The 23,857-nt window shown below is 35.2% G+C and overlaps 1 protein-coding gene across 2 annotated transcripts; it reads left to right on the top strand.

Annotated features, from left to right (window-relative positions):
• The first annotated feature begins 7,990 nt into the window (after positions 1-7,990).
• Positions 7,991-20,656, top strand: LOC109098464 (synaptotagmin-10-like). Of its 2 annotated transcripts, none has more exons than XM_042748983.1 (7): positions 7,991-8,426; positions 9,970-10,432; positions 13,611-14,172; positions 18,044-18,164; positions 19,273-19,444; positions 19,892-20,021; positions 20,478-20,656. In XM_042748983.1, exons 1-7 carry the CDS (start codon positions 8,105-8,107, stop codon positions 20,547-20,549), a joined length of 1,842 nt encoding a protein of 613 aa, XP_042604917.1. In that variant the 5' UTR covers positions 7,991-8,104; the 3' UTR covers positions 20,550-20,656. The 2 variants fall into 2 exon arrangements, with proteins under 2 accessions (XP_042604917.1, XP_042604922.1); XM_042748988.1 differs by having other exon boundaries at positions 7,996-8,411; positions 20,478-20,655.
• The last annotated feature ends 3,201 nt before the right edge of the window (positions 20,657-23,857 follow it).

The following is a 23,857-nucleotide window of genomic DNA, read 5'->3' on the forward strand; positions in this document are numbered from 1 at the left end:
CTCTTTATGTAGGAGTCAGTCAGACAGCACTGCTGCGTTTGCAGGCAGTCCAGAACGCGGCCGCTACTACTGACAAATACACACAAGCATGAGCATATTACACCAATTTTATTGTTTTTATTTTATGGTTTAAAAATCGAATACAAACGTTTATTATTTGTTTTTAAGTCACTTAATGGCCTGGCTCCTTGCTGGCTTATTAAAACGGCACACATCTGCTAGATCTTTTAGGTCCTGTGATCAACTGCTCTTAACAATTCCCAGATCAAGACTGAAACTTAGGGGTGATCGGGCTTTCTCGCTTTCTGCACCTAAACTGTGGAACATCTTACCTCTGCATATTAGAATTGCTCCATCAATATCTATTTTTAAAGCTCAATTAAAATCTCATTTATTATCCCGTGCTTTTAATCTTGATTAGGTCTGGAGGCTTTATTTTACACTTGGACTAATTGTGTATGTTATTTTTGTATTATTTGTTTTATGTATTATTGGTATTACTGTAGATTGAAGTTTATTGTACAGCACTTTGGGCAACTGCTGTTGTATTAAATTGTGCTTTATAAATAAAACAAACAAACAAACAAACAAACAAACGACAAACAAACAAACAAACAATACGATGTTCCAAATGTGCTAAAATCCATGATACACATGGCATAAACAGCTGTGACAAGAATCTGTTTTTGCAATACAGTACAGCATCTCAAACCTTATTGCTTTAAATGATACATCTAATGATAAAACAACAACAATGATAAAACAATTATTTAATAATTTGTATGTAATGAATCTTGTATGTATCTTTGAAAAGAAAGAAAGAAAATAAGAAAGAAATGTCACAATTCAATATGCAAATAAATGCAAAACCAAATATGATTCAGTGGTTTGATTAGTATAAAATAATTATATAACATATAATTAAAATTAAATAAAACAATAATGTGTGTGTAGAATCGTTTGCTTATGTTTGCCAAGTTTAGTTACTCACAATTTCTAGTACTCAGATTATTAATATGAATTCATGTTAAATCTACTGTTTCATTCGTTTAGGATATGAGGAAGATAGACTGAGAAAGACTGGGATGAGCATTCACTATAAATTTTTTAAACCTCTTTGGAAAGCAGCATCAGTGTTTCCAAGCAGGAAGTGATGTATAACACTGAGATGCAAACATCCCTAATCCTGATCATCAAATATCAGCTATTCATTCACAGGATAACTTCTCAGTAAGAGCTATTATTCACTCCTGTCCAGTGATCTTACATAAGGCACCCTTATATAATGCAGTGTACCTGATTACATAAGGTGTAGATATAACTTTTAGACAGTCTCAGAACCACCATAAATAACACACACACCTCTGTCACAGACCTGCTCTCACTAGCCTCTATTGAAGGGAAGTGATTGGGGTGCTTTGCATCTATGAATAGACTGTCTTAGTGGATCTGGTGGTGGGTTGGTATCAGTGGAGAATGAATGAAAATATCTTTCAATATTTCCCTCCCATAACCCGTTGATGAGTGAGGGATTTATGAAGCATGGATTTGTTGGTCATGACTTGCGCTGTAAATGCAATTCAGCCCTCTCTTATACGGCCACACATGACCAAATGTCTCACTGGTTAATTATTTAGATGAATGCTTTTGTCAGATATCTTTTCAAGAGCTTAATTCACAGAATATATATATATATATATATATATATATAAATATATATATATATATATATATATATATAAATTCTTGAAAGAGTACTTGGCCATTTACTCAACACTTGAAAATGTATTGATGTAATTTCTTCACCAAAATATCAAACCAAGCACCCTTTATTTTAAAGAAAGACAACACGAGCACACTTTTCAAGCACACAAAGTAACTCTCAATACTGCATCTAAAATGTAAGTTGCTCAGTACTAACTTCTTGTTTATTAAACTGTTTGAAGCATTTTCACCCTATGCTAATTAATTTCAGAGCATATATTGGTTTTATAAGGCTTGTTATTGAGTAAGTAAACCACATTGTGAAAATCTCAACATTTTAACACAGTTATGCTGATAAAACACACTGTGGTTCAGAGTGGCCAGCATCACTCTTCAATCAAGAAGTCGTTGTTACTCTTTTAAAAATCATATGCTGAGAGGATAATAACTACACTTCACTGCAACTTCGGAGATTTATAAGAATGCGCTGTCATCTGTGAGATATTCAAGAGTTGCAAAGCCTGTTTCATACATAAAAGACCCAATAATCAGACCCGTTCAACTTTAAGAACTATGTTTATGTCATATTATATATAATATATAATAAATAGTTAAATATAATAAATAGTTATAATAAATATATATTTAGTTATAATAACTAAATATAATGATATGGTTTTTGCCTTCAAATCAAAGATCTGAAGCTGTAAGCATGAGGGTTTAATCTATCTCTGAATGAGGAGGATGAGCGAGTCACTGGAGAGTTGCTGCTCACAGACATCTTTTTTCCACCATGTTGCTTTAAGCTTCAAGCTAAGCCACTCCATGGAGGTCTCAACCTGCAATCAGCTTTTCACATTTATAGCTGTTTCGGATGAAAGCAGCAAATGGCCAGTTTCCCCAAATTTCCCTGTTTCTCCTGTAAATGTTTCCATTTACCGATCAAATACAGTGCAGGGTGATTGTCGCTAGTGTAATGCAGTGTGTTATAAGGTTCGAACACATCCATTAAGCACACGTGCAGCTGGAGTGCTCATGCTGAGACACTCTCTTCCATCTCTTCCCACTGCTTGGAAAAAAAAGCCAGTGGCGGAGATTAGCAGTGGACGCTCGGTCTAATAGGAGTTTAATTATAGCCCAGCTAGGCGGCAAGGAAGACCTCCACCGGCAGTCCCCAGTACTGACTGGCGATGGGGTTGCTTTGGCAACGGGGCAATCAAAGAGCAAGGCTGATGAATGGTGAACGTCTGCTTTAGAGTAAAGCTGCGGTCCAGATCATTCTTACATGGGGATATTCACACACACATGCAAATGTTACACCGTGGATGTGTTTTGGGAGACTTGTGAGGGTGTTTCATATTGACAATCACTGTATAATTCTCTTTATGGTCAAAATATGAACATTTCAACATATTGATAAGGGATATCTTCAGATTTAATACTTATGTGTGTGTTGGCATGCCAAACCACACTAATAACTGACCTATATAGATATATAGATATAGAAAATACTTCACACTCATTGTTACACCATTAATATGTTGTTGTCAACGGTATAACTATAAAAAAGCCTCTTATTGTCATTCTAATCACATACTGTTAGAACAATCAAGATATTCCTATACATTGTCAAATATCAGCTACTAAACAACGAGCATGAATGTAACAGCCTGTATACAGTTTCCAATTTGCTCTGTTTTGACATTTTAATGTTATTTGTTACCATGGTGATCCTTGAAATGATAGCACCAACAAGAGGATGCAAGAACTGTTTTTTATTCGTCAAGCTCTCTCATTTTGTTTTCTTCCTAATGGACAATGGGGGAAACAGAAAGATTTGTAATGAAAAAAATAATAATTGAGTGTTTTTGCTTGAAAATGGCAAAACAATTAGTACACTCAGGTAATTATGTCAATTATGAGAATTAGAATATGCATTTTTGAATCTGATTTTTTTCTATCTTTATTTTTTGCTTTTTTTTTTGTCATGCTGAATTGCATTATAAATGAGAATACACTTGAGTTTGACTTATGAAGTATTACATTACAGGACACGTATTGCAATGAAATGCATAAAAATAATGATGCTAATAATAATATGCATTTTAAAAAAGATTCTGAATTCAAATTCACATAAAGTAAAAAATACCAGCCTTCAAAACATTTTTCATGGATACTGATAGTTTGCAAAAAGAAAACTACCAAACAATTGCTATTGGGCTTTTTTAATCAGAACATGACTGATAGAAATGCACTACAAGAAATGTTATAGAACCGCCTCTTTTATTAATAATGACTTCACATGGGGTGTCCGGAGGGTTAGCCATGCAGAGGTAATCACTCAGAACAGCTCGGCATGAGGTTCTAACTAACCTCTGCTCATCTTTAGATGTGTGTATGTGTGTGCCCATGATTATGAAGTTGTGTGTGAAAAGATGATCAGCAGTTTTAGAGTGTGTTTGTGAATGTGCACTTATCCAGGTTCTCTATTGATACACAAGCAGCAGTTATTCTGAGAGGACAACTAACATGTTTTTGCTGATGTATTTAAAAATTTTCTGGCATGTGCATTCAATGTATTATTGTCTTTTTGTCACTGAATTAGTACCTGCTAGCTAGGGAAATACAGAAAATAATCTTTAAAAGACCATTGTAAGCAGTTACAATCCTACAATGGGATTCTTGGGCAATGAACCATCACACAGATGAAGAATTAATTTAACCTTTGAAGGAATGAGAAGTGATGTAGCAAATTACACATGTGGCCCTAGGATACTGTCTGTTAAGCATGTGATTAAAGGAAAACAACAGCTTCTAATTAGTGGTCCATCAGCAGCAGGAGAAACAAGGAGTCAAATTTAACTCGGTTAAAGGTCAGCATGCTTTTTTTAAACCGCAAAACAAAAATGACTTAAAGGGGTAGTTTACCCAAAATAAAAATTTGTTGAATATTAACTTGCTGTCAGGGCTTCCACGATGTAGATGAGATTGTATTGAGTTTGATTTGGAGAAATTTAGCATTAAGTCACTTGCTCACCAATGGAGCCTCTGCACTGATAAAACTGATAAAAACATTATAATTCACAAGTAATCTTTTCAAGATGTTAATTGATGTTCTGGAGTCATGTTGTGGATTATTGTGATGTTTTTATCAGATGTTTAAACTTTCATTCTGACGGCACTCATTCACTGCAGAGGATCCCTTGGTGAAACAAGTGATGTAATGCTAAATTTCGGTTTTCTGATGAAAAAAACTAATTCATCTACATCTTAGATGGCCTCAGGGTAAGAAAATATTCAGCAGTTTTTATGTCTTTATTTTTGGGTGAACTGTTCCTTTAAAATCTAATGTTTTGCAACCTCTTATACTGTATGATGAATTTAAACACAAAATAAAACACATCATATGCTTTAACATGCAATCACTGTATACTTTGTTCAAAAACAAAATTATCTTGCTGCTCTCTGGCTACAACAAAATAGCATGTGAGGAAATGTATCTTAATTACACAGTATGATTGCACAAAGGAGAAAAAATGGAAGTTAAAGAAGTGACAGAACATAGAGGCAGTATTGCTAAGATAAATCAGGAATTCAAAAAACTGCTGTACTTCATAAACCCAATAATACACTTGTGTAAATGCCTGAAATGTGCCAACATTTAAGAACATGTCTTTGCACATTGTTTTTACTGTTTTATCTCCCAAACAGCTTTCAGTGTCATGAAAACAAATCTAAGTGATATTTCCTCCTTGGCGAGAGTGTGATATTTTCTCTGTAAATAAAGAGCTATTTGAAAGCGTAATTTGGGTTTCTGCATCTTCCTGCTGCTCTAATGGAGGTTTGTGGACATGTGAGCCATGGGGGCATCTGTACTTAATGGCGTGCCATTAAAATGCTAATTGCATTACTTATCATAATATACTCGTTATTTATTTTAGGTTATGGAATCAGCACACACTATTTAATGCTGTATAAATACAGTGTTTTGACTGACCTATTGAACCAGCCATTCTGCTCTTACATGCGCCAAATGGTGTTAGTGGAAAAATAAATACATTTTATGACCAGAAGCTGCAATAGTCTCTCATACATATCAGTATTCTATAATTACTGAGAGTAATGAAAATATGACTGACTACCATAAAGGTAGAGTTCACCCAAAAATGAACATTTGCAAATCCATCCAAAATGTAAATGAGTTTGATTTTTCATCGGAAAAGATTTATAGAAATTTAGCATTACATCAGTTGCTCACCAATGAATCCTCTGCAGTTAATGCCATCAGAATGGGAGTTCAAACAGCTGATAAAAACATCACAATAAGTAATAAGTAAGCCATGTCTCCAGTCCATGAACTAATGTCTTGTAAGAAACAAAACCATTAATAAGGTTGTTTTGTTTTTTGTTTTTTTGTTTTTAACTGGCGCTTATGGCCAAAATATGAGTCCATAATCCATAAAAACACTTCCTCCAGGGAAAAAGTCCATCTTTTGTTGTTCTCTCACATCAAAATCCACTGACGTTCTATAGAAATGTTTTAGACAGTTTTCACTTGTAAATAGTGCTTGATCTATGCTGATTCAGACGAAACAACTTTTTCCAATGGACAAAAGGATAGATGAGTCATATATTAGCCAAAAGCAACAGTTTGAAGTTAAAGTCTCAATAATGGATTTGTTTACTACAAACACGCAGCTTTATGCTTGACAAGATGTAAATGAATGGACTGGAGTCATGTCAATTAGATTATTGTGATGTTTTTATCAGCGGTTTACATTCTCAATCAGACGGCACCCATTCACTGCATAGGATGCACTGGTGAGCAAGTGACTTACTGTTAAATTTCTCCAAATCTGTTCCGATAAAGAAACAAACTCATCTACATTTTAAATGGCCTGAGGGAAAGATACATTTTCAGCAAATATTCATTTTTTGGTGAAATATTCCTTAACTGTGGTAAGACACCTGCATTTATCTATGCTGATATGAGCAAAATATTTGTAAGCGATGCATTTATTACATTGGCTTGTGCACATTAACATTCATCTGAACTTTATCCAGCACAAGAGGGGCTCTTAGCTGTAAGTACAGTCTATCATAATTACATTTCAGCACCACGGACAGCACCTATTGCTAGCACACTGAGGAGACTTCATGAGAGAATAACATGCCACTTAAGCCTGAGAGTAAGTACTGTTTGATGGCAATCATTTTTATGGTTGTCATTCCTGGAAAGAGATATTCCTGGCACATGGCACACACACACACATTCACACACCTCTAAGAAACTAGGTCACGTTTTTCCTATATTCCATTGTTATTGTGTTCAACAAATGCATTAGGAAAGAACATGGTCACAACCAAATAGAACAGAAGCGAGACTCAAGGATACATGAACCGCAATTGGAAAACAGTTTGATTACTTTCATTTATTTCTTTATTTATTGACATTTCAGTGGCACAGGAACAATGAAATGGAATGCACACTGATATTAAATTCATGATAAAATTAAATATGTTAGAAACATTAATAATAATAATAAACTGCAAAGACAACTATGTGGAGATTTTCAATTATGGTCACTAATTCAGAAAAGATCTGCCACATTCTGGGTCAGTCAGGGTTTTGATTGAACCCAGAAACTTTTGTTCTACAGTATATCCAGTCTGCCTGTAAATCTACCAGGCAAAACTATGTGCATCTGTTTAGCATGAGACAAGCGCATTCTCTGAAGTCGATGGTCTCACAGGGCAAAGCCACATACACACAGGTCTGCTTGAGGATGATGCCTCAACTGCTCCCCAGTTTGTGTTTGGTTGTCAAGGAGATTGTCAGACTGTATGAGCAGCACTGAGCCAAGCACATAGTGTTCTCTCATTCATCAGACCTCTTTTGTTCTATTAAATACAATGTCTACTCCTATCGGACTTGTTTTCTACATCTGAAAATGAATGTTTACATTTCATTTGTAAACTCCTTTTGTATTGATAATTGATAATAAAGTAAAAATACTTTCAATGAACTATTACACAGAACTTTCTAAAAGAGCTTTAAAGTAAAACAGGTACAGTAAATATGGTACAGTTAACACTAAATTTTAATGAAACAATAAGTGGTCATATATATATAAATTTATATACTGTATACAAGCTTTGCAGCCTCATCTTTAGTTTGAAAGCTATGGCCAATACTATACTTGGGGGGGTGAAACAGACAACATACTGCATACAATGTAATGTGTTTACAGCTCATTCTCAAAGCAAATGCATGTCCCATTGAAATAACTTGTTTTCCCTCAAATAATGAGAACATAATGTATATTTTGCGCTCTATTTATGTTCCTCCCTCTCTAGACAACGCGTGTCTCCGATTGGGCAGTGTAGAAATGCCCCTACAATGTTTAACCGCGCCAAAGAATCTGGTGCGCCTTTGCGCGGAGGACATGGACTTAGATGCATCACTCTCTCTCCATTCCCTTATGCATCAGCTGCACTCAGCAGCTCACATGGTGGCCCAATGAACCCTCGCACTCACGCATCGTCTAACATACAATGGATTAACAGGAAAGACATGAATGTCCGAACAGAGGACGGCATCAGCCTGTGCCAAAGGGCTCTCCAAATAGTGACGGAACTGTGCCTCGCCGGGCACGTCGACCGGGAGAAATGCGCGGATATATTTCCACTGGAGAGCAACATACCAGGTAAAGGAAGTTCAGGTAAATGTAACCTAAATAATGTTTTATTATCCTCTCACAAACATATTTCCCCAGGAACTTTAGTTAGCGAAGTAAGCTCACACGAGCGCGTCAAGTTAGATCGCTGAAAGTTTGAAAAGTTTGTTCAAGGGCATATAAACATTCTTAACATTAATAACATTACCTGAAACCAGCCATTACACTGGCAGACGGTTCCACTTGTTGATTTTCAGTGCGCAACAAGTTTGAAATGAGCAACTCTATTCATTGTCATAGTTTTATTTCAGTGGCGTTGTATACTAAGGTACAAAAGCTACAGGATACACCTTTGTACCCTATTTACCCCTAAATGGTACATATTAGAAGTTTAAAAGTAAATATTAGTGCCTGAAGTACTACCTTTTTTTACCATATTTTAACAATATTCTAAAAACACTCCTCAAAAACTAATTAAAAAAATACAAAATGAGAAACTCTCCGATAAAACGTAATTTCTATACTGCACGTGAATAACGCACATATTTAATCTACAAAACCTGCATTTTTCAATATGTGCAATTTAAATTGTTGCCCACAAACTTCCCTGTGCAAATAAGTGTGCAACCCACAGCACCACACTAATAGGATGAGTAACACTAATACAATCAATGAATGTTTTGTGCATGAATTTATTGTGAAAATCTTGGTCAATGTGTTTGTTTTAGCCCTGTAGTCCAGGGCAAACCTAAATTAAATACAGAGCTACAAGTGGCATAGGCTTAAAACTCTCTCAAAACATCAGACAGTACAGGATGTTCTGTACTGCAAACATTGGGGACTAAGGTGCGTGATATATTCACAGTGAAGTATGGCCACGAGAAAATTTGCATGACAGCATGCTGATGCAAATGATATCAATATATTTTTATAATAATATTCTTACATTTTCAGTGGCCTTAGAAGGGTTGTGGTCATGTATGAGAATGGGTCCATCTCTGTAGCTCATTTCTAATTGGTTAGTAGCACCATTAGCAGTATGATGCTAAAACTCACTTCATGATACAGCAATCAACTATAATTATGTGTTGCACTTTACAGTGCATTAAGTAGCTGAAACTCTTGCACCTGTTGGACACATATGAAGGTTCAACAGTGCCACTCATTCAGAGACCTTTTAGCATCTTAAATCAAAATTGTGACTGAGATAATTAACATTTTTTAAATCAAGTTTTATGAGTGCCTGTGACATGACTTTTTTATTCTTTGGTTGCATGGACCACCAAAATGGGGAGCAAAATGACTCTGATCTCTGCTTTACTAAGCAAGCACATTTCAGTCTTCTTTTTCTTACACCTTGCCCTCTCTTTCTTTTCTTTTTCTCTCTCCCTCTTTCTCCTGTTTGTCTGTCATGCATCATTTATTGCTGCTGGTGCTCTCTGTCTGCTTGTCTGGTGATCATTTATCTCTTTCTCCTATCCTCGTCTCCTTTTCCCCTCACCTTCTGTTCTTCATGATCTCCTCAACACACTCTCCTTCCAATCTTGCCTCTTTTTTCTTTGCTCTCTATTCCTCTTGTTGCCTGTAGACATCTCTGTAAGTCTCCTTGCTGTGGTCGTAGGTTTCTGTGGGCTCGCCCTTTTGGTAGTCTCTCTCTTTGTCTTTTGGAAGCTGTGCTGGCCCATTTGGAGAAGCAAGGCATTCTTATCCAATGCTGACAGCTGCCCGCCGGGGGTGCTGCCCGAGGCTCCCCTGTCCCCAGCCCGACCTCCGGTGTCTCGTTCTGTTTCTCCTCATCCTGAGGCCAAGGCAATTGGAACTGTGGGAAGGCAGCCATCGCAAATCCAGCACGAGGATGAGAACGATAAGAAGAGGAAGGTACCAGAAGTGAAGGTCAACGGGCGCAGCTCGGTAAGGATTTTGGAGGCAGCCATGAAGATCAGCCAGACGTCACCTGACATACCTGCTGAGGTGCAGCAGGCCCTGCATAACCATCTGAGCAAGCAGGCCAAAATCCAGAGGCAGACAACTGAACCTACATCGTCTTCTAGGTGATGCACATATCTGAATGCCAATTGCATGATAAATTACAGTACATAGAGATCTACTTTTGATGCTGGATTGCACATTGTATTACACTGCAGAAGAGAGTTAATCATTTCATTATTGCCACTTGAGTAAATAACTTAAGTAAATAATAAAATATATGCTTGGTATAATTGAGAGGATATGCTTATAAGGGATGCCTTTGCTGAATGATAAACACATACTGAATGGTTTTTTATCAGTGTGTGCCTTTGAATACAGCAAATGATGGGGCAGCTGTTTTTTCATTTATAAGATATCCACATTTATGGATTTCATGGCTGCCTTCCAGCTAGAAATAAAACAACCTAAGCTGCACCAGTATTTATAATATAAAGCATTTTGAAAATAATTTTCTATTACTGAACATCTATTTATACTACCAAAAATAAAATAAACAGTATAATATTAAAAAATAATAATTATTACAAAATAATTAGTATAATTATTAGTTAAATAAACAATCTAAGTATAAAATAATATTGGTATAAAATTTAAAAATATCGCTTATATATATACTAATAGATGGATAGATATATATCCATCTATATATATATACATTTATATATATGTATGTGTGTGTGTGTGTGTGTGTGTGTGTGTGTGTGTTTGTGTGTATAGTACTGTGTGTGTATATATAGTACTGTATTTATTAAATGTTAAATTTAAAAAAATAAATAAAAAAATACATATATAAACGTCCAAATAAAAGGTATTTAAGTATAAAATAGCTTTTTTATATTCTTTGTTATTATTATTACAACTCTATTTTTACGTATTCACCCTGTTGATAGGGTGATGGCACATCTCCTGGTTGCTGCATACGCTCATTAATCACTATAGTTCACCAATCAGAGCCCTAGAGTCACATTGCCATGGCAACAGCATAAAATGACCCCAGCAATTAAACAATCAGTTTTTCTTCACTTTGTTTCACGTGGAACCATGTTTAAAGAAAGCAGGGGTGTAATTAGTGTTGCCACGCAATAGCACTGACATGCTGCGACTGTTTGCCCGACTGGAGAGGTGAGGAACAGCTGTGCTCGGATTCTCATGGAATCCATTATTGACAAGCCACAGAATTGTCATTAAAAACTTCAACATGGTGTAACAAATAAGGTGTCCTCATAAATCACACATTGATGGGGTGCATAAAAAGGCCTGGTTAAGCTACTTAAAGGTCATTGTGAAAGACTGTTTGGCTGGATTTGGGTTGACAAATTTTTTGTTTTCTTTTCCCATTCTGCTGTCATTTCTTAAATATTAACTTCTCTGGAAGTACATCACGTGGACTCCAGTTTCACTTCTAACATTAAGGAAGCAATAAAATAAATAAAGAGGCAGATACTGTATGCCTTGAAATAATGGCAAACCTTCTTCAAAAGACTTTAAAATATGCTAAATGTGAAACTAGTTTCTTTGAAATGGTCATTTCATGGTAGGTTGATCACTAAAGTGAGCAGAACTATGTTGTGAAGAAGATAAAGTTAAACTATTTCTGATGAGTTAATGCACTATTGGAGGTTTTAAATCATTTAGTTTTCTGGAGAAGAAACTGAAGATATATGAATTGCTATTATTATGTAATTCTTAATTGTTTTACAATGCCTCGAGTGATGATTTCTAAGATTCACAGTCACAACCCATTAAGTGCAGCAATAAATTACATTATTTTTTCCACATATTAAGCAAAAATACCCATTAAATGCCTTTAGTATCTAAGCTGGAATTCAGGTCTGTTTCTATAGTGCTATAGTTAAAATGTTTAATTGAAGTATGTACAATTCATTTAACCATGCATGAGAATGATGCCCTTTCCTGCAAAAATGAACTTTTGCTGTAATAAGATAAAACACTATTGTTAAATAGCTTACATGAACCAAAATCAAATGAGTAGAGAGGATAGTTTTAGTTCGTGTAACGATCAGGTTTTAGTTTATTTTGCAACAGGTGACTGACAGGTATATGTGCTAATAAAAACATCCGAAGACAGCAGTTAATTACGGTCTATCTTCAATTTATCATTGCATTGTGCCAGGATGTTCATGCAAATTGCAAGGCATAATGTGCAGCAAACGTGCAGGTGACAGACAAGAGTTGGACAAAGTAAAGAGAGAGAGAGATCAGGTGAGAAAAACAGCAGAATTATAAGGAAAAACAACTTTAATTTTTTTTAAACATTTTGTAAATATTCTGATTAATATATCACAAGTTAATGGTGTTAAATGATATAATACATCACTTTTTTGTATCATGCTGTCATTGTCATATGTTTGTTGTCATCGTCCTAAAGGTGCTAGTTGCTAGGAAACACCAAGGATAAGTAGAGAACTATGATTTCCTCATGAGTCATGATGAGTGTTGAAAATAGGTTTTCTAGTAAAAAAGATCCAGGTCTAACTATTGTGATGAAATATTGTCAAGCCTAAAATATAAAAATGCTAAATAATGCAATAAAAGAAGAATATGCGATACTAAAGTGCTAGGGAGTAACGAACTAAAAGGAACCTTGCTAAGGGATAGTTCACCCGAAAATGAAATTTTGCTGCTAACTCACACTCAGACCATCCATGACGTACACAAGGTTTTTCCCATCAGAACAGATTTGGTCAAATTTAGCATTACATCACTTGCTCACAAATGTATCCTCTGCAGTGAATGGGTGCCGTCACAATAATCCACAAGTAATCCACACAACTCCAGTCCATCAGTTAACATCTTGTGAAGTGAAAATCTGCACGTTTGTAAAAAAACAAATCACCATTAAGACATTTTTAACGCATATTAGAGGAATATGCACAGCTCAATCATGGTTTACAAGCAAAAACAGCCCAAAACAGTACAAAACAAATATTATAGTGGATTTTGATGTGAGAGGATAATGGGCTATTAGACTGGAGGAAGCATCATTATGGATTATGGATATTTTGGCCAGAAGCAATGGTTTAAAGTGAAAATGCCTTACAAACATTCAGCTTTTCACTTCACAAACTGTTAACTGATGGACTGGAGTTAACATTAGTGTGTTGTTTTTATCAGATGTTAGAACTTTCATCCTGATGGCACCATTTTACTGCAGAAGATCCATTAGTAACTACAAAATATTTTAAAATGTATCAATAAATTTCCTTCTCTTTTTTATAGGCACAATTCTTTCCGCCGACACCTTCCGCGGCAGATGAATGTGACCAGTGTGGACTTCACCATGGACACTCTACCTGTGCGCCAGTCGTCTACAGTCAGTATCGGTCGTATCAAACCTGAGCTGTACAAGCAGAAGTCTGTGGACTCTGAAGAGGGTGCCAAGGAGCCGGTAGAGACGTGCGGCAAGCTGAGCTTTGCCCTCAGCTACGACTACGAGGAACAAGCTCTAGTGGTTCGCATTCTAAAGGCCCTGGACCTGCCCGCCAAAGACTTCACAGGCACCTCTGACCCCTACGTGAAGATCTACCTGCTTCCAGAGCGCAAAAAGAAGTTTCAGACGAGGGTCCACCGCAAGACGCTCAACCCCACGTTCGACGAAACGTTCCGCTTCCCTGTGGAATACAGTGAGCTGTGCAATCGCAAGTTACACTTCAGTGTGTTCGACTTTGACCGCTTTACGAGTCATGACATGATCGGTGAGGTGGTGGTTGATAACCTGTTTGAGCTGTCTGACCTATCACGCGAAGCTGTGGTTTGGAAGGATATCCTTGTAGCCACAACAGTAAGTACAGTCCATGTGTGTATAGAAAATCAAGGTCATAACCAGTACTTTCCTCAGATACCTCAACAAGACCAGATTTCTGGAAGGGTTGTTCACCGTTCACAGTCTTTCTAATTCAGTTTGTATTGAATTTGAGTTAAGGTAGCAAACAGGATGCAGAATTTGAATGTTAGGAAGCAGAACTTAAATTAATAGAAACTCAAAGAAAATAAACAGTAATCCAACTGTAATTTTTAACTAAAATCAAAGTTTTTTCAAGACAAACTGAAGGTTGGCTTGACAAAATTTCTTTGAAAAATAAACGAACAAATGAACAAACAGAAGTACAAGGATAGCTGTATTCACATATGTACAAACTGGTCACATACTTCTGCTTCAGTCAAACAGAGCTCAAGGGGAACTGACTGCACAAATGTGAAGGTCTTATTAACGGATAGATTGATCTGTTATGTAAAGCCAGGTGTAGGGGAGACTCACCGCCAAACTGATTCACCCTTTCAGGGCACCCACATACCCCTTCCAAATATAGATCCAACTGCCAGTTTCCAGAGCCACAGGAAGCATGATTATCAAGCCAGAGCCTTCAAACGACAGCCATGACTAATCCAACAGGTGTGGAATTGAGTTTGTTCTACCGTCCCACTGACTGCAGACTACAATAAGAAATGTTACTGGCAGTACATTTTTAGGTCAAAGGAACATAAACAGTTTCCTCCATAGTATTTTTTTTTAGGTTTCTTAGTCAGATTGGCTTTCATGATAATGAAGCCCACTCTTTACGCCTCTGTTAATATATCATAGCTTATGTAACTGAGGGATTTTTTCAGGACAGCTCTTATTAAAGGAACAGTTCACCCCAAAATGAAAATTCAGTCATCATTTACTTACCCTCATGCCATTCACAATCTGTATGACTTTCTTTCTTCAGCAGAACACATAATATATTTTAAAGAATGTTATAACTGATTTTGTTCATATAATTATTATTATACTAGTCAAAGGGACCCAAAACAACCCAAGTGGACCCCCATTGACCTTCATTGTATGGACTGCAACAAGACATTTTTCAAGATATCCCCTTTTGTATTTCACATACTGTATAAAGTCATACAGGTCTGAAGCAACATGAGGGTGAGTAAATGATCATATTTTTATTTTTTTGGATGAACTATCACTTTAACAGTTAGCACTTGAATAATGTAAAAGTATTTAGCCTTATCATGAGCATGTACTGTACTACTAGATATCAGAAGAAAAAAGGTTGTAAAGGTAAGGTAAAGAAAAAGGTTTGGGTACTTAGTTCAGAATCTATGATTTCTCACAGCACCTGAAACATTAAACCCTATTTTAAGTGGTAATATGCACACAGGTTTGACGTTATATTATATATTATTACATATATACTGACTTGTTAAATTGCTAGATGATCTGTAGAGGTGAAAGGCATAGTTTGTCACACTCACCTCACTTACAGTGACTCAGATGGTTTTAACAATGACTTCCCACTGCCTTCCTGCTTCAAAGACAAAGTAAATGGTGACAGCGTTTCATTTTGTTCACCACAGAGAGAATCTGTGATGAGTCATTCCTGTTTGGGAAACGTAATCGCGTCCTCCTACTTGTTTGATGCATCAGTCTCTTTCAGGCTCATTAATTTCCTGATTGTGTTGTTTTCAGCATATTTATTCATTTCCCTGTTGTTTGCTTGACAGGGATGCGCATTTCAGTGCATGTCAAATCACTTATGTTGTATTTTGCTAACATTTGGATCATTCTCATGCTATTTCCTTTCCATTCTCTTCACCAACTATTGCTTTGCCTCATAGCTACAATACAGAAGTATTGATGTTTAGTGTTGGAAAGGCAGTGGAGAGATTTCGACCTGTTGTGCTCCGTTATAAGTGTATCACAGCTGCCCTTTAGGGATAAAAACTGACTCTCAGAACCAGACCAGCTGCTCGTAGGCCCCCGACTGTGGAAAGAAGCTAGTAACTCTCAATTCCTAAAATAGTCAGAGCCATAGATTGCAGCCTTGCTCTGTTACACTTCCGACTGCACATTGAAACCCTCTATTTTATCTTAAGCTGATGTTTGAAGGTCTAATTTTGTTCTCTGTTTTTGGAGCACATTGCTACTGTGGCACAAGGCCATTCAGATCTGGAGGAGAGGAAAGTTGGCCAGTTAATACAGGAAGGGTATTATTGGCCCAAAAAGATTTGTGACTTGTTTTGGACACAAACGCTGATAGGAGACGTGACTCCAGAACTAGCCCGTGGCTCACTGTATTCAACAGTTGTGGTGTGGATAACAAGAGCAGTCAGAGGAGGGGATAGGATGTGACAGAAAGGGATCTGACGTCATAATACAACAGAGGAGGTACTACATCTGTCTGATATATAATCTTGTCAATTATGAGCAACAGTGTTTGTTAACAAACGGCTTTGTCAGAAATAATGAGCGACAGTAGACATTTACATTGTTACAAAATATTTATATTCCAAATAAATGCTGCTGTTTTGTCATCAACTGTTTTTTGATAAAAAAAAAATAAGAAATATTTCTGTCAACTCAGCATATTAGAATGATTTCTGAAGGATTATGTGACACAGAAGACTGGAGTAATGGATGCTGAAAATTCATCTTTGCCATCACAGGAATAAATTGTATTTTAAAATATATTAAAATAGAAACCAGTTATTTTAAATTGTAATAATATTTCACAATATTACTGTTTTACTGCATTAAATAAATGCAGCCTTGATGAGCATATGAGACTTCTTTCAAAAACATTAAAATTACCCTAATCTTTTGAACGGTGGTGTATTGCCATTATAGAGTAAAACTGAATAAAAATGTATAAATATGATGAAATAGTAATTCAATTTGAAGATCATTTTTTAATCAGAAGACAAAAATTATTTTATAAAAAAAAGTTAACACTGTGGTAGTTAACAATGGTATTGAGAAATTGCAATGCTTGGGAAAGCTGGAAAATAGACATGTGGTACACTTGAAATTTTAACAGTACAACAGTGGTTACATGTGTATGATTCTCCCTATTATGCAAACTGTTTTTAATCTTTACTTGGACAGATTAATAATTATTTTTAGCTGCCTTTGAAAAAATTATTGCTGTCTTATTCCAGGACTGAATGACTGTAAAATACCAAAATACACATGGGCCTTTTAGAATAATCTTTACCACCTCTGTAAAGCTAGTAAAGGTCAGAGAAGCTAGATTTGTCTCATTCAAAATCAAGTTATTTAATCGCACAAGAACCAGCCACCCAAACTATACATCCCACAGAAACACTTCCACACACACACAAACACAGCCGTTATGAAAATCTTAATGCCTTCCTGGAAAAAGCTTGCTTTCTTATAAAAGTCATATTTCTTTCCACAACGGAGTAGTTGTTTCTGAGTCACTGAGTTTTTTCCCTAAAGTTTTTACAGATATATCCTCTCTCTAGATTTATTATAGAATATGGCTTTTTTAAACCTGATGAGCAAACATTAGTCCAATATCTCCCAAGCTATATTGTTGTTGCCCAGGCAAATAAAAGTCTATTTGGAGAGTCAGTCAATAAGGATTTTGTTTGCAGTCGCATGAAGTGCTCTCTCGAGAGAGACTTATCTTACAATATATTGCAATAAAAAACATCATACAATATATGCTGAAGATCCTGCAGATCATTTAATCAATCATTTGTAATGTTATTTTAGGACACCGATGTGCAGACATTACTTGAGCCATCTCTTGGCATTCAACAGTCAAATCAACTTGTTATATTTGCTGAACAAGTTTTCTTTTCAATATATAATTTTCTTTCTTTCTTTCTTTCTTTCTTTCTTTCTTTCTTTCTTTCAGGAGAGTGTTGATCTGGGTGAAATTATGTATTCCCTTTGCTATCTTCCCACGGCTGGACGCATGACCCTCACCGTCATCAAATGTCGCAATCTGAAAGCCATGGACATAACCGGCTACTCTGGTCAGTGTTAACCCTCATGTTCTATCCCTCACAATTTTACTGTCTTTATGCTTAGGGGTTCCAAACTTGCGCTTTGCAAAGTTTAATTCCAACCTACCCCAAATCATTTGCTTCAAAGTTTCTAGTTGTCCTAAAGACTTTAATTAGCTTTGTTTATTTAGGATTTGATTTAAATTCTGCATACTAGTGTCTTTCCAGGAGCAGGATTAGACACCCCTGATTTAGAGACTGAAAATAATAATAGCAATTTTTGAACCAATTTTCTCCTTATTCTTATTATGTAGACAAAAACTGTTCAAACCTAAACCATCAGTTGTATCACAATTTAGACATGCATTTTTTTTTTAAATGTCACTGGTATCCAATATTTTAAAGTTTTTAAATACAAAAATGTATTGTAGAAAACTAAATCCAATTAAACTCTTTCTACAGTCAATCAGAAGAAATGTGAAAATTAATTGCATTTTGTTTATGCCTAAGGTCTCTGCAAACCCCCAAAAAGATATACAATTTTTCATAGAGGACATTTGATGCATGTTATTAGGTTAATGTTTTGTTTATGTATGAGTTCTCATAAGTCATCAGCTAGACACATCAATGCTAAGTACGTTTGGTGAGATATTAAAATGTCTGTGGGGTTTGTCAAATTGCAAGCAGAACATAGGTTAAGACAGCTAAAAAGAAAATAAATGAAAGTGAGCAATATCACACTTGTAGCAATGCAGTATGGCTGTATATCAGCATGCTGTGATTACCTACGGCCAAATCACAGACGTCCCAATATACAACCATATTGCATTGCTTCGGGTGTGATATTGTGTTTCAACGGCACAAGTGAACCACCATGAGAAATACTGCAAGCGGAGTGGTACAAACAGCGAAATGGTTGGATTCTGTTAACTAGAATATCGCACTGCTGGAAAAGGCTCTCAGCCAATCAGATTCAAGAACCAGAAAGAACTGTTCGATTAATGCAAATAAAACGATGTTCTTCCATGCATAAACTATTACCTAGGTCTAAAAAATGTTTGGTTGTGGAAAAAAGCTTTACTCTTTGTGTTTCGGATCTGAAAAGCTACAGACACATTCACTTTGCTGCTTTCCACAGATCCATATGTTAAAGTCTCACTCATATGTGACGGTCGGAGACTGAAGAAGCGGAAGACGACCACCAAAAAGAACACATTGAACCCTGTCTATAATGAGGCCATCATTTTCGACATCCCACCTGAGAATGTGGAGCAGGTCAGCCTGTCCATCACGGTGATGGATTACGACAGGTCAGTCCCTGCTCCTTTAGATGATATTAAAACTTTATACAAATTCATAGCATGCTGAAGACAAATTATTCTGGCATGAGAGATAATTATGATGAAGATAGCATGCTTGGAAACCATTCATGCCTGGCAGTTGTTGTTCAAATATTTGCAGCAAACATCTTAATGGAGATCTTTCAGTCTGGTCTTGTAAAACACTGCTGTGCAAATTTATTAAATCAGACAGCTACGCTGTAATTAAGGGCAGATTATGGCATCAAAACATCCCACAACCATTAAGGAGTAAATATATATGTGGGTGGATGTTGGACCATTTATACAAAGGTCCTGTTGATCAAGTATAATCGCTAATATTTCCACTGGTTTCCTTAGTCTTTTTTTATCTGCATGCACATCCTTTCTGTCATGAGATGGTTCTAAAACAAGTCTTATGTTCTGTTTCTCTTTCAGAGTTGGACACAATGAAGTGATAGGGGTGTGCAGGGCAGGGCCAGATGCGGAGGGGCTTGGGAGGGACCACTGGAACGAAATGCTAGCTTACCCACGCAAGCCCATCACCCACTGGCATGCACTTTGTGAGGTGAGAAACTAGGAATCAGAACAGAAAGCAGGACCCAATTGTCACTTATAGGAATTTGGTGTTGCATTATGTTGTTTTTATGGCATGCAAAATATAAACATTTGTATTTGTGGGATTTACTGAATGTTGTTCTGCAGATTTAAATGTGTCTAAGTAATCTAATTTTGTAACTGAGTTTTTTTTTTCTTTTCAATATCAAATTAATTATGAAAAATGATTTTTTATTTGCACTGGACCTAATGCAATAAATATTTGTATAGTAATTTTTAGTCACATTTGTAAATATATGTAAATAAAAAAAATTACAATGGCAACGTTTGAAACAGTGTTATGTATATTAAGCCTTGATGTAGTGCTTTGGGCTTATTCTGATCCATTTGCCAAGCGCATTTAAGTCTAATACTGTATGTCCTAAACTGCTCTTTTGTGATGTTTTGGTATTATCTGTCCCTGCAGTGGCCTGGAAGAGCATCCAGTTTTGAGAGTCAAGGATCATGTCCATCCCCAAAACCTTCACAGACCCCTTAACATCCTGGAGTCCACAAAAATCTAACTGCAAAACACATTTGGTTTGTATAATTAATAGGGTATATTTTTCTCCAGCTGTAGCTTGTAAGGTTTTTTTTTTTTTTTTTAGAAAAGTACTAATCAATACTGGTATCCCTGCTACAGACATAATCAAGTATTTGATTCTTTGAAATTTTGCTTTACTGGTGCTGAGTTTATGAGCTCCTAAAACAATAGTTTTCAGGTCACTTTGAAGCTGAGAGTGAAAAAATTTTATGCCTCTTGCTGTTTGACAGCATAATGATTCCATGTCATTTTACAGACGCATGAAATGACAGTGCTTATAATTTCATACTCTTGAACGTTTTAGATACATATTCCCCTGTCTGATGAAAATATTTGACAAATTTGATGCAGGGTTAGGGGGTGAAAATAAAGAGGTATTCGAATATGAAATCAAGACCTGTTTGGTATGCAAAACAGTCATACAATCATGTGACCAAATGGAGAACAACAAAGTTGTCAACATTGGTACAATTATTTATCAAGCCTCTAGTATGTCTATATTTATGTAAAGAATACTTTACAGCTGTTATAAAACAACATTCCTTTATATCAACTAAGATGCTGAGATGTCAAGTCTACAACTGTTTGAGAAAGGATGGATCTTCCTTCTAGAGTATGAAAAAAACATTGTCAAAGAATATTTACAGTACATAAATAACGAATCTACTAAATGACATCATTTGCTCATTAATTGATGCTTTTGAAGACTTTATATTTATAAAACTGTTGTAGCATAGAGATTTAAAGGTATAAAAAAAATTTAATTACATAATATTTTATGATGTGCTTATCATACTTGAACGTCTCAAAGGTAAATAAATGGAACATATTACAATAATTCATCTTTAAAAATAATATATGTATATAGGATAACAGGATAAGAAGCTTTATGAAGGCATTGATAAAAAAAAATATATATAGAATATACAAAAACAGAAATTTAGCAAGCAGTAGGTCACTGAAAGTTAATTTAAGAGCTGTCATAATATACCAAAATTTCTCCATTATTAGGCATTTTTTAAAAAACATTTGTAATGTAGTAAAATTATGGTCAAAAGGAACAGTAGCCAGATGATGTAGCATGCTTTATTGTAGTTGTTTATGAAAAGAAAGAAAAAAACAGAATAAAATTGTTGATTGCTACCAATACCATCAACATGCAGAATAACATTCATATAAATTCATATTATCTTTAAATATATGAAACACTTGCCGAACATTAAATTCTCAAAATCTAAAAACAATCATCCCAATCCTGTTCTCATTTCCTAGAGTTATTGATGTATTATTAAATGTCACTGCTTGCAGGCAAAAAATATTTCCTTTACCATTTCTAAAACTCTTAAACTTGAAAAAGATTCTCATTGTGTTTGTAAAACTAGACAAGTAAAGTAACTTTTAATGGTGTCTGGCACTCGCAGAGCGATCCCGCTGTTGGAAAGTTGCATGAAATTCTGTTAAGATGCTATAAATAATTCCATCAATTCCATCATCTAAAGCAATTAACGTGATAGATTTTTTTTTTCTGCAAAAAGAGAGGTGGAACACTGCCAACCGCACAAACAAAGTACAATTCATGAAGCATTTGCTCTCTGGTAATATAAAATGGATGGACAATAGAGAAACTTCATTTACTTTTCATTTGAGTGAAATTTGCTTGATGATTAGTAGCCATGTGGTCAAGTTTTAGTATTCATTGTGTGAAAACATCCAGCATCTATTAAGTCGGTATGCAAATAATATGGAGAATCATGGTAATTGCACACCTAATGTTTTAAAGCTGGACCCTCACGATTGGGTTTTCTGAGTGTATTCTGGTGTGTCCATTAAGTAATAATGCAATCATGGCAATTACACAAACGGCTGTGTACTGTTAACATTAATTTGCACAAGACAGTGCTTCTGCCCCAGAGCTCGGTCGATGTGATAGAACAAAGATGAAGTATTCTTGTAGCATGCTGATACCAGTACATTAGATATTGTTTAGAAATGTAGACTGCTATTATTTCTGAGAGGTATTATTTTTTATTTCATTTAACTTTGCCAGTGCGGATGTGTGTGTATATACTTAAGGATTTCTTTGAATTGTTATGTTGTTAAAGTGCATTTCTATGGATCGTTTGGTGATTGGTTTGTACTATGGGCTCGTGATCTTGAATAACTTTATACACAATCTGCATATATTGTGTAACGGCTTCTAAAAATTGTACAACTGTTTTGATTAGCACTCAACTTCCTGAGATGACTTCTTGTTGTTGCTATTGATGAACTGCTTCTCAGTCATTCTTTGTCATACTTACACCGGACAACTAAAACAATCGCTATGTATGTTGTTATGATGTGTACAGTTTGTGATAACTTTTGTAAGGAAAAAAACAAACAAACGAATGCAGTAAATATTTGAAATATAATTTTACTGGATGTTTCAAATGTATTTTAACTAAATAAATTATCAATTGTCAAAGTGTATTTTACAATTGTTGTATATATTGTTATTTGTTGCTTAGAGTGTCAACTTAAAAAAAAAATCAATTTACTGGACAGATTTCAGAATTAAAATAAACATTTCTACACAGAACATCTGCAACCAGTGTTAATTTAGTATCACTGAGATGCTAATAAAGTTTTTATAATTATTTTGAATCAGTTTTTAATTTTAAATGTAGTAGTATTAGAAAAATGCTGTCATTTTTAGTATTTTATATATGTCTATATAGTTTTTATTAATATTTCAATTTTTTATTAATTAATATCAGTTTTAGTACAGCAAAAAAAAAATAATTAAAATGATAAATTATCTAAAATGTATTTATTTAATTTCAAAAAAAATTTTTATGGGTTTAATTTTTTTATTTTCATTTTAGTTTTAGTGAACTATAAAAACCCTGTTTGCAATTATAATTTATAGACTTCAATTTCATGCATATGAAATATTATGAGAATATTCTATTACAGAATATTCTATTATATCCCTTATTATAGAGCAGAAATTTTTCAACTCAAATTGCACACAGATACATTCCACATTTGAAACATTTCACATTTGCTAATTTCAGAAATGGCGACTAAGTATGGGTGAAGTAGAAAATGGTCCATTGAGGATGACACCATATCTTCTGAGAGATGATGCATGTCTTTCAGATAGCAGCAACTGAGTGAGAAAGCTCTGTACCCTGTACCAATTTTTCAGACAATTTACTTAATGGTATCACACTGTTCAGATGTAATTAGGCTTTCCCTGATATTTAATAATTAATGACACA

Source organism: Cyprinus carpio, chromosome A4 (assembly GCF_018340385.1).
Source record: "Cyprinus carpio isolate SPL01 chromosome A4, ASM1834038v1, whole genome shotgun sequence".
NCBI lineage: Eukaryota > Metazoa > Chordata > Actinopteri > Cypriniformes > Cyprinidae > Cyprinus > Cyprinus carpio.